Below are 11,909 nucleotides of genomic sequence, written 5' to 3' on the forward strand. Positions count from 1 at the left end.
ACTCAACCTCGCGCTGGCTTTTCCCTTTCATACTTTCAGTTTAGGCCTCAGAAATTGGAAAAAGGAATTTATTTATTTTTTTCTTCCATTTCTTTATACCTTTTGAGAGATTAGAAGGGGAGACTCGGAAGAGGCCGTACGTAATGTCACCTATCTTCTTTACATTGGCGCAGAGTCTGCAACGCAGGTAATCGATGAAGAAAGGACAACAAAGATGACTGTCTATTAACTTGGCAGAGAGATATATGTCTGAGATCCAAATACGCGCACCCGACAACCAAACATGTTATCCCCTGTCTCCTCCCTCTTCCATGATTTTTTGGTATTCCAATTAATTAATTAAAAAAATAAAGTCAAACAGATATGAAAAAGAGAAGCCCAAAATTATGATCAAATATCCCAGAAGAAACAACAAAAAATGGGTTGAAAGAAGTAAATATAAGGATGAAACAAAGCCTATCAATTACCATCAAAATTATTTCGCAAGAAATAGCCAGGCTAAATCAAGATTTTGGTGTCCCCCCTTCTGAATTTTATTTCGGCACTTAATTTTTGCTATCAAATTATATACGCATATTTTACGGCAAATATGACAAGGGAAAAAATTAAAAGAATATTTAACTCAAAATATTGTGACGATGCTATATTAAAACAATAATGACAATAATTTAAGCTACCATTAATTAGAAAATGTTATGATAACAAAAAAAAATGACAAGTGGAGTGACAAAAGAAATGAATGTTTTTACCAATATTTATGATTTTTGAACTTTTGATATCTTAACTCCACAATTACATATTAACACCTAGATTGAATATATTTGTAAAAGTATAACACAAATCATGATCATTTAAAAATCATATTAACAAGAGTCAATTGACCTTTGATAATAATGATCAATTTTTTGTCTCATGAGATTAGTTCAAGTGATACGGATGAAACAAGATGTAAATAGAGATGAAATATTTAAATCTCTTCATGCATAAAGAAAAAAAAAACCTTTTACTCCACACTTTTCGTGGGCATTTGTACACCAGTGGTTTAGTCTCGCAATTTTTTTCTTCTTGATCTTTGCCCCTCAAAGGCTAGATGTCCAATTTCAAAAAGATGTTCAATTGCAATACACAATGCAAGTCGTTAGTGATAGTCGACTACATAGGCGCTTAGGGAGAGGAAGGAATGGAGTAGCTCGAGCAAAGCAAGAGGGTTGGGACACTTGAGCGATAGCGAGAGGAAGGTAAGAGTAGCTTGCACCTATCGAATAAACTAGAGAGGAGCGATAGTAGCTTGAGCAAAGCAAGAGACCTTCTAACATAATGGGTCGCCCTTATCAAATAAAGGTAAAGTGAGATGATTGAAGCATCTTTCTTTGCCCACAGAACTTTTCCCAGGAAAACATTAAGGCAAAAAAAAAAAGGAACTTTTACTCGTTCTTATTACTTTATAATTATAAAAGTCACTAAAATGTAATTTTGGTGAAGTAAAAAAAGCTTATGGGGTCCATGTCAAGCCACTGACATCAAGTATTCAGAGCAAAAATTAGAAGCTTCTCACTGAGTGAAAACATTAAAACCAGAAAATGTTTCGGCAAGGCTTCCTTTTCCTCCTTTTTTTTGGGATAAAAGGGTTGGCCTTTGCTGTAAAAACAAAGTCACAATGACCAGGATAAATGAAGCCCGAAAATATACACGGGCCTAGGTCACGTGAAAGCAACGGCATGCTTAGACCCAAAGATTAAGAAACTACTTTACAAAAAAAGAAAACAAGCAATGGCATGCATTTTTACTTGGGCAATTCTATTATTCAAGAGAACTAAAACCCCATGAGAACTTTCAAAACCACTTTCGGACTAAAAAGTTTGATAAAATTAATATTTACTTTAATTTTATTAAAATTATTTGTTAATTCGCAATGAATTTTCTATTAATCACCAACTTTTTACTACTATTAACAAAATCAAATATCTCATTATGCGAGACTAAATTATTACACTTGATCATGTTTTCAGAGAAGCAAACAAACGTGCAGATTGATTGGCTCACTAATATCTACTGATAATTCAAATGTTTTTATTTTTTATTGCACCTCTTGATTATAAAAATCTTTTATACGCTAACATGACTTATTATGTCGGCTAGCACGATTTATCCATAACCTTCCATTAAACAAAAATCATGAGCAAACGAAAAATCATGTTAAATGAAGCCAAGCCAGAAGATTCGCAACCACGGCAAGAATAATGGAACAATGAAATGGAAAGGAACATGATTAATAGAATGAGATGAGGTGAAGTGGAATTGAACATTCAATTGTTTAGAAGTTTTCTAAGAAAAATCAACTATTTTATTTAATAAATATTTAAAAATTATTATAAATTAATGATTCTTTAATTTTATTTCTAGAGTACTTTCAACATGTTTCATTGATATCAAGAAAAACTTTAAAATTTATTAATTTTATTTAAAAATTTAATAATTTTTTATTTTTACTTCTATGAAACATATATACTTTAATAATATATATTTTTTCTCTCTAACCTTTAACGTAGAGAACGAAAAAATGTGTTATAAAAATATAATAAAGTGATTTATAAATAAAACAAAAATTATCTTTCTCTATCTTATAAATTAAATTAGAAGGAATATATCTAAATTATATATAATTATTTTTGCAGTATTATGATAAAAGGGAGTGAAAAAGTGAGGAGATTAAATGGATGGGAATAACTTTACAATAATATTATTTATATCATATTATTTTGTTAATATACCTTTCAGATTAGAGGTCAGAAAAGAAAAAACCTTAAAATAGTTAAGGAAGAGTTAGAAGGGTATTTCAAATCACCCCAAATAAAAAACAATAGCATTCCCTGCCCATTCCATTTTATCCTGAAAAAACTCCCAAACAATACCTTGGATTTTCAGACTTCCCAATCCACCGCGCCTTTGCCTTCTCCGGTAAGTTGTTCCTACTCCTGCACTCTCTTTTTCACGTCATACTGGATCTGTGCCTTTGTCCCCTACCTACTTCATCCTATTTATTCTTTGAAAATTTGGTGTCTTTCACACAATTTGAGCTGTGATTTTTGGATTGGAGACTTTCGATAGAAAAAGGAATTTGTGACCTTGATTTCGTAACTTCTGTCTTGCAATTCTGTTATTTGGCCAGTGCTCTTCTCCTGGTTGATTAAACAAATGTTCACTCTAGGAAGGAATAGACCACTTACTATGGTATTATTTCAATCGCCCTCATAACTTAGTTTTGAGAAATTGTTGTCAGTAGATTTTTCGTTGGAGGGGCATCTGATGGCTAACTCTCGAGGGCGTGATTTCCTGTTCTGTCACTTGCGTGGTATAATGTTGACGGTCCCTTCTACAAAGTATACACAGTGCTCGTTGTGCAAGACTAGGCGAGATACTAATGGTGAAGCCCTCTAAGCTCCTCTTCTGATTGGTTTGCATGCTGGATTTGTAAGTAAGTTTCAATACTTTTGAAATTACTGGAGTGCCAGTAGGGTCATTTCAGCGTCCTAAATATCCATGTTTCCTTTCAATCATCAAATCATATAACCATGCTCTTTTTTTCCGTGATTTCAATCTATCAAAAGTGCTGTCCTCTAGTTAAATATAGCTAAATCTAAGCTGTTATCAACCAGGCTATCCGTTTGTGTTTGAAATCACAATCCACAATATTCTGTTGACAGAGCATATGCTTGGCAATCGACGTGTCCCCCGCCCCCCGGTTTTTTGGAAATCACATGTTGCCTAATAAATGCCTTTTTAATGTGAACTTTGTCACTATGCTTCAGAACTGGAGGACTTCTTATCTACTTATTTTACTGATAGGTTCTTGATCATTCTTTATTGAGAGTGATTTGGTGCTTATGCCATCGTGCGCTTAGATTGAGTTTCGGTAAAACTTTGTTCTTGACCATTTGATGTTTTCGCCAGATGTTTGCCATGCTTTCACGTGGATTGTAAGTCTAATGCACAAGAAGAAGGTATGATATAGATCGCATCGCATGACTTACACATGATAGGGAAAAGTATCTAGTGTTTAATCGCAAAAGCTTTTCAATAATACCGAATGAAAATGCAGTTGGTTGCAAATGGAGACAAATTTACAGCACCAACTCGTGAAATCCGTGTGCCGGTGTGAAGTGTGTATGGGTCTGGGTGCCTGCACATTTGGAATATTTAGCTATAGAATATTTTTGAGCATTAATTGTAACTATAACTCAATTCACCTGATCTCTATACGCTAACTGATTGCCCCTGTTTCCGGATATCAGCGGAAAAGAAATGTGTTACACAATTTCTGCTAAGGTATGATTTGTTGATTTAAATAAGCTGCAGATCGTATTTCTATTCATTGCATTCGAATACATGTTTTCTTGCGACCAGCATATGGTTACAACGAATGAAATCATAATTCCACGATGTGGACGCAGGTTGGGGATTTGATATCAATATAACAATCTTTGTGATATTTCATATTATTATGTGCCCTTGTGTTGGCAGGATATCAGAACGGAGCTTGAAATTGTTATAATGGAAGAGCAGAAGGTGCAATTCTCAAAGGTAATGAACGGGCAAGGCTGATTTAAGGGCATGCATAAGCTTTTTTTTGCCCCCTTTTTTTTGAAAAAATTAATTTTTTAATTCACTTACAACTAATAATTAAAAAACTAGACCAAATTGATAAGTCAGACCATCAACTGGTCAAGCTAACAGCTCGGTCAAGTCAAAAAAATCATTTGGGAAGATGTGCTGGATCGGGAATTGGGATCAAGTCGGCAACTGGGTCAAATTTTTAAAAATTGGACTGTTAAAAAATATCTTTCTTACATTTTTATTTTTTTAAAAAATGACCAACTATTTTAATCATTTGATGTTATGTTGTAGCATATGATTTGTTAAGTTATGATAAATTTAAAATATTTAATTTAATTTTTAAGTTAAGTAGTAATTTCATATTTATTTATCATAGTTAAAATAATTACATACATATATAATTTTTTTAATTTAATTATTATGTTATCAATTTGACCATGTAAACTGTGAGCTATTGACCTTTTTGGTTTGATATCTCGTCTGGCTTTGAAAACATTACATGCAACTAAATCCTTCAATTATGATTCGTTACAACTTAATTTCTCAACTTTTGACTGGTCTATGATTTAATTCCCCAACTTTTAACTTGTCTATGACTTAATTTCTTAACTTTTATTAATTTTTTTTCATGTTAGCTTAGATCTCACATAAAAGAGCAAAATGAGGGTATTTTAAAGCAAAATATGAGCATTTTTTTATCCTCTTATTTGATAAAGATGATTTTTTAAAAAAATTGAAAAATAAATATCAAATTATAAGTGAGTTAAAAGTTGAAGGATTAAATTACAATAACTCATAGTTAAAGGATTGAGTCACAACAAGTCATAATTAAAGGATTGAGTTAAAAGTTAAATGATTAAAAAATTAATTTTTCTCCTTCGTTTTTTGAATCAACAGGTGAACAAGAAATGTGAGAGATGTGGTCAAGGGGAGGCTAACTTTTATAGCAGACAGGTATTGTTTATTAGAATTTACAAGGCAAATGCGCTTATATGACTTATATGAAGGTTAAGTTTAGCAGCTCGTGACATTATAATTTTACAGATGCGATCAGCAGATGAAGGGCATACTACCTTTTACACTTGTCGTCGTTGTGGCCACCAGTTTCAGGAGAACTAAGCTGCTCTTATCATGCATGCATGGATTGGATTAATTGGATTACCCCGAACTTATATTTGTCAAAATTTCTTTACTGGGCAAGGGACTGGCTTGTGCAGAGGGAGTTGAAGGCCGAACTCTTTCTACATTGAGTCATGTGAATTGCGGCTCAACAGTCTACTAAATGTTAATATACCATTAATATAGATAGACAATGTTAGTTTGTTGGGTCGACTACCGCCATCCAAAGGTGATTTTGCTCATCAACAAAAGTTGATATAGTTTATAATGCTTATCCGGATATAGTTTGAGCACTAGATCATAAGACGAGAAGACGTTATTTAGAAGAATTAAGTCTAATAAGATGTTCTGCAAGTAAAATTTTGAAATTGATATTTGCTTCATAAGAACCCTCAAGTTTTTCTCAAAAAATTGAAAATCTTAGTGTAAAATCAAACTCTAGGATTGTCAGCAAGCTCTATGAAGCGAAGGGCTAAATACTAATCTGACTGTATAATTTAATGTGAGTATTTTCGAATTTAGATACACTTCTAATTTAATTAATTTGACATGAGAAAATATTTTTACTCTAAATTCGAATGAACCTAAGAAGGCCATTTCACCCCTTCAATATTTAGATACAATGCCTTGAATAACTAATCATTACCAGGCATTTGAGAGATGCACCAAAATATCTCGTGTAGGATGCTGCTCCTTTTTAAATTTTCACATTTGGTAATAGGAAGAATGACAAAAAAATTCCCAAATGATTAATTAATTTAAGTTAGGTTTCAAATATTAAATTTTAAAAATTTACAACTCAATTTTTTAATTTTACAATAATATTGTAATAAATTTGTAATTTATTTTTTAAATTTTAACATAGTTAAAAAATTAAAAATTTATTTATTCTATTAAAATTTAAAGTACAAATTACAAATTTATTACAATGAAATTATAAAATTGAGCGATTCAATTATAAATTCTCGAAATTTGACACTTCAAACTTACTTTGAATTAATTGATCATTTTGATATCTCTATGTGATTCTCCCTTTAGTAATATCCATGACAAATTTCAAGTGGTGCATTAGTTTCTTGGTGGTAGTAAAGGATGTGCAGCTGCTGAACGATGTTCAGAATCTAATTTTCACCCTGATTGGTCATCTTGATGCTGGCACAACCTGAACCGGCTGCTTACTTATTCATATTTGTTTCTATGAACCAATAGCTCATTTCATCGCTTCACAGCATTAGCATTTGAAATAGATAGCCTTTCATTTCATCAATAAAATTATGCGCGCGCGCGAGTGTCAAACCACATGAAATCGTTAACGACTCCATTCAGTTACAATCACCACGAACACAGCCTAATAAATCAAGGGGGGAAAACTCTGGAAGAAAACAACAGAGATAGCTAAACCTGCGGTAAGTAAACCTTGCCGCAACCAACATCAGAAGTCACAGGAACACCTAACAAAACTCATTCAACCTTATAAATGAACACGATACATTTGGGGTGGCTCACTCACCATAGCAGCTAAGTTTTCTAGCAGCGAATGGAACATTGTGCACCCATCTTTCTAGCGTGCTTATTTTTGAAAATCGTGGGTGTCGTCGTCCTGGTAGGACATCAAAAAGCGAAGAATTCAGGATACTTGAACTCAAGAAATCTTCAAAGATGCTTTATATTTTACTAGAACGCTCAAGTAAAACTGATCAAATACGAAATATTACGTCAATGTCGTTAAGAGCTACCAACAATTAGTTCTATTCTACGATTGAGGGGGCTTGGAGAGGAAGTGAGGAAGTCAAAAATAAAGATTTGGATACGCTTGGATCTAAATTACTTCTGTTAAATTAGAAACAATATGTCACGGTAAAAATTGATCGTTAGATTTGACCCTCTGTCAAGGTTCACAATCCTCTCATCCTGGTCCCAATCAGATACCAGGCACATTTAGATAAAATAAACCATCATCCTAGAAATCAAAGAACAAGGATGATCCCTCCTACAATTTCCCCTTTCTCTCGTTCAACATTTCAAAGAGGCAAAGATCAATACCAAAGAAAAAACACAGATCTTCACAGAATAAAACAATTAACAGATAAAATAAAACACCTGGTCATAATTACACATCGTTAAACAAATTTGTTACAACAATAATCAAGAAAGTCACCAAGAAGGGGGTATAAAATTCAAAAAGTCAAATCCGTCACAGCATCAATTACAGGGTAATCATACGTAACGGAGATATCAACAGATCTACCTAATCTTGTCACCGAAATACAATAGCAAGAAAAGCCATCTCAGAGACATGGGAAATACAAGAATATGTATGATGGGGTTACCAAAGTTTAAGGGTATAGCAAGTTCAAACGGGGAGGTTGGCGACGTCGTTTTTTTCAGCAGGAGAGGGCGAGGCGACGGGGATGCGGTTGCTGAGATTGACGGAGGCGGTATTGGAGAACATGGAGGCGTCGTCGTCGTTATCGTCGTCCAGATCGTCAGAGGTGGAGACGTTAACGCAAGACCAGCGATCAAGGGAGGCGAAGAAGGCAGAGGCGACACTTGCGCCGAACCAGCTAGCCATGCCGTTCAAGGACTCCGAGGACCAGCACCATGTGCCCTGATTCTCCATCTCTCAATAATCAAGTTTGATATTTGTGTCCTCTGATTCCCGCAGACAAATTCCGTCTTGTTTGCCCAGAGAAGAGGGAGAGAGATTTCGAGGTCTAGGGGATGGCGCAGGACGATCAATACGGATTGGGAGAATCAATCTCACTCCCCGGCCAACCCCCTATTTTTTTTTTTTTTTTGGGCCAGACCAGCCAACCCGCTAGCTACATAATTTGTTTTTAGAAAATTAACATATAATTAGAAGAATCAAATGAAGAAAGTTCAGGTGAAAAAAGAAAAAAAACAACGAGGAGGTTAATTTTTTGAAAAACAGTTAAGTCCAAAACTTTAAATTAATTATAGTTAAGTTTTTAATAATTTTTTAAAAAAATAATTAAAAATATCAATTCAAATAATTATAAATTAGTTGTTTCAATTGTAAATAAATATTTAAATATCAAATATAACTTTTAGATAACAACAAAAAAATTTTATAATTATTTAAATTTAAATTTATAATTTATTTTTTAAAATTTTTTCCATAAACTAAGTTTCATTAATTTATTTTTTAAAATTTAATTATCATTTTTTCTATTTTTTTATGAAAAAACTAGTATGTGCCCATGCCAAGATGTGAAAATTTTGAAAATAATTTAAATAAATAATAATATTTACTTAAAATCTAGAGTAAATTGCCTTTAATTAAAAAGTGATTAACTCATAAATTATATTTAGATATATTACAAAAACCAAAATTTAATAATTTCACAATGCATAATGACAAAAGTCATAGAACATAACTTAATGCCTCATTCAATAATTAGTGTGGCTCATCTCTTATCTCAAGAACTCAATCTCTATTGTTATTATCAACCACAAAAATAAGAACCTATATCTTCTAAAAGTAATGCCTCCACAATCCATAATGGAAAAATTCATATATTTAAAGTAAATAATGAAATTATAAAATGCATCTATAAGGATTTTGCTTTTCAATATGCTAAGAATTTATGACACATACTTTACTTATATCATTATGATTACAAGTGAGCCTCAAAATCACAACCACTCAATTTAATCTTACTTCTCATTTGGTTGATCCTCTCTCATGCTTTATCTTCTTTTTCAACTTGTTCTCCTAATTTGAGAGCTTACCCAAAAAGAGTCAAAATCAATATTAAGGCAATAATGATTTTTATCAAATAATTTGGTTGGCATCCAGCATAATGAGGGAGACAAACTTGATATGTTGTTGAAAAACTTGATACTTGAGTGTCAAGGAATTTGCCTTTTTTGTTGACGTTTGGACTTTAGGTATTCCATTATCGTTCCTGAAGTTTATCTCTCTACAGTTCTTTCCTAACAATTCCTCCTATAATGACCTTATTGTACTGTAACCTTAAAACTTGTTGCAAAAACAAATTGAACAGCAATTAAAAACTTACGGTTCTTACAATTAAGTACATGTTAGGGGAAATTATTCATGAATTATTATGTGTATGGAATAAATTGAATATTCCATTAAGGAAGCTAACCTTATTTACATCATGCTTTGTCAAAACAATATTTGAGTCTTTATATGCATTAATCACATTGCTAAGAAATTAAGAACATCATGAAAAGAACTTGAATATCCCTTCTTTAAAATTTCCCAACGTCCCGAACAATGCCAACAACTTGTCCACTTTATCTACAAATCAAAACATGCTTTGCATCTTTTTCACTAATCTCTCACTCTCTTCATACAAAAACCATCATGACCTTGTGTGCTCCATGGATCTCATCTCGTCAATCATATTCCTTTAGATCCTACAATTACATTGAGCAAGGAGAGTAACCATGGGAATGATGATACAGGCAAATTAGCCTTTGGTTTTTGTGTCTTTTATAAAAAAAATAGGTTAACATTATGAAAATTGAATATGGAAGTAATACGTGATAGTTGCATTGAAACTAAAAGTGAGAATTGCTTGAAAACTGTAAATGGAATTGGTCTTTGATAGTTGAGCAAGGAAGTTATGAAAATAGAAATTTTTCCTTATCTTTTAAATTCAATTTTAAAATTAGGAATAAGCAATTTGAAAGATATGATAGTGGGGAAGTTTTCAGGTGGGGGAAGTAGCTATGGTAAGGGAGAAATTTTCAAGGCATGTGAGAAGTTATAATGTTTAATTTTTTTTATATATTTAAAAATATTAAATTTAAATGACACTAAGGAAGTTATGATTAAAGTAGATAAATTGTGAAATTTAAAAAATCAGAAAACATATCCCAAAAATTTAAAACATATAAATTAGATTATTTTATAAAAGATGTTTAAAATTGGATGTAGGGGAAGTTATAGTTTTTTATTTTTTTCTTTTTTAAATTCTTTATCGAGGATACTTTTTATATATTTTAAAAATATTAAATTTGAATAAAATTTAGGAAGTTATGGTTAAAGTAGATAGATTGTGGAATTTAAAAATTAGGAAAAATATAAGGAATTTTTAAATATATAAATTACCCAATTTTATATAACATAATTAAAAATTTAAAATGGGGGTAAGGAGAGTTATAATGTTTGAATTTTTTAAATTTTTTAAAGTTTTTTCATTGCAGATACTTTTTTTAAATATTTCAAAATATTAAATTTAAATAAAATTTAGAAATTTATGATTATTTATTTATTTATTTAGAAAGCTAAGAAGTTATGATTAAAATGAATAGATTGTGGGATCTTGAAATATAAAAAAATATAAGAAAATTTTAAATATATAAATTAAATTATTTTATATAACATTATTAAAATTTGGCATGGCTATTTAAAATCACAATATTTTGTAAATTAATCATGTGTCAAATTTAGAAGGTAAATTTGTTTATTCTATATTAGAGTGATAAATTTGATATAATAAAAATAACTATTAGACTTTATCAATCTTGATTCTAATTATTACATGATAAATTGCTTGTCGTCATAATATTTTAGTAACAATAAAATAATTTATTTTAATAAAATATAAATGGAAAGTTGAGATAATGGAAATATGTTTAGAGATAAGATAGTTTTATCTATTTTAAAAATTTAAAATAAAAATAAATAAAGTAAAATTAGCATCAAGGACATGTCACATGTGTTGACGTTAGATGTTACTTGTGATTTTACTTTTTTATGAAGTTGAGATAATGAGGAAATGCTTGAAGGTAAGGTAGTTTTATTTATTTTTAAAAATTAAAAATTAAAAAAAATAAATAGAGAAAAATAAAATTAGGAACACATATCTTCATTAGATGTTACTTGCAGCTATGCTCTTTTAGAAAGTTGAGATAATTATGAGATATTTAAGGGTGAGATAGTTTTATCTATTTTCAAAATTTAAAAATAAATTTAACAAAATACAATTAAGAACATATGCCGTCATAAGATGTTGCTTGTGGTTTTACTTATATATATATATATATATATATAGGTAACTACATGTTTTTTTTTTAAGTGAAAATTGAATTACATTCAAAAGAATTTAGGACTAGCCCTTAAGAGCCAAAAAGGCCAACAATGTAATAAACAAAAACATAACAAAAGCTATCAAAATTAA

General features: G+C 31.0%; 2 protein-coding genes across 8 annotated transcripts; one reads left to right on the forward strand and one right to left on the reverse strand.

Annotated features, from left to right (window-relative positions):
• The first annotated feature begins 2,816 nt into the window (after positions 1 to 2,816).
• LOC129294668 (DNA-directed RNA polymerase I subunit RPA12-like) lies at positions 2,817 to 5,949 on the forward strand. Of its 7 annotated transcripts, none has more exons than XR_008589422.1 (6): positions 2,817 to 2,958; positions 3,284 to 3,475; positions 3,952 to 4,001; positions 4,100 to 4,581; positions 5,512 to 5,568; positions 5,659 to 5,691. XR_008589422.1 is itself a non-coding variant. In XM_054933123.1 (5 exons), exons 2-5 carry the CDS (start codon positions 3,939 to 3,941, stop codon positions 5,731 to 5,733), a joined length of 255 nt encoding a protein of 84 aa, XP_054789098.1. In that variant the 5' UTR covers positions 2,817 to 2,958; positions 3,284 to 3,938; the 3' UTR covers positions 5,734 to 5,949. The 7 variants fall into 7 exon arrangements, 2 of the variants coding, with proteins under 2 accessions (XP_054789098.1, XP_054789099.1); XR_008589423.1 differs by having other exon boundaries at positions 3,284 to 3,471; XR_008589421.1 differs by having other exon boundaries at positions 3,284 to 4,001.
• A 1,846-nt stretch (positions 5,950 to 7,795) lies between these two features.
• LOC129294670 (uncharacterized) lies at positions 7,796 to 8,524 on the reverse strand. The gene has a single exon (XM_054933125.1). It carries the CDS (start codon positions 8,351 to 8,353, stop codon positions 8,087 to 8,089), a length of 267 nt encoding a protein of 88 aa, XP_054789100.1. The 5' UTR covers positions 8,354 to 8,524; the 3' UTR covers positions 7,796 to 8,086.
• Positions 8,525 to 11,909: the final 3,385 nt, after the last annotated feature.

This window comes from Prosopis cineraria, unplaced genomic scaffold (genome assembly GCF_029017545.1).
Source record: "Prosopis cineraria cultivar Desert tree isolate PC_DT_omini unplaced genomic scaffold, ASM2901754v1 PC15, whole genome shotgun sequence".
In the NCBI taxonomy this organism is placed as follows: domain Eukaryota; kingdom Viridiplantae; phylum Streptophyta; class Magnoliopsida; order Fabales; family Fabaceae; genus Prosopis; species Prosopis cineraria.

Excerpts from the sequence above, each read along its gene's own strand:
- LOC129294668 (XM_054933123.1), top strand. The coding sequence starts at position 3,939 with ATGTTTTCGCCAGATGTTTGCCATGCTTTCACGTGGATTGTAAGTCTA. Across the intron at positions 4,002-4,521 it reads GTCTAATGCACAAGAAGAAG|GATATCAGAACGGAGCTTGA; the intron begins GTATGATATAGA and ends TTGTGTTGGCAG. Across the intron at positions 5,569-5,658 it reads CTAACTTTTATAGCAGACAG|ATGCGATCAGCAGATGAAGG; the intron begins GTATTGTTTATT and ends ATAATTTTACAG.
- LOC129294670 (XM_054933125.1), bottom strand. The coding sequence starts at position 8,353 with ATGGAGAATCAGGGCACATGGTGCTGGTCCTCGGAGTCCTTGAACGGC.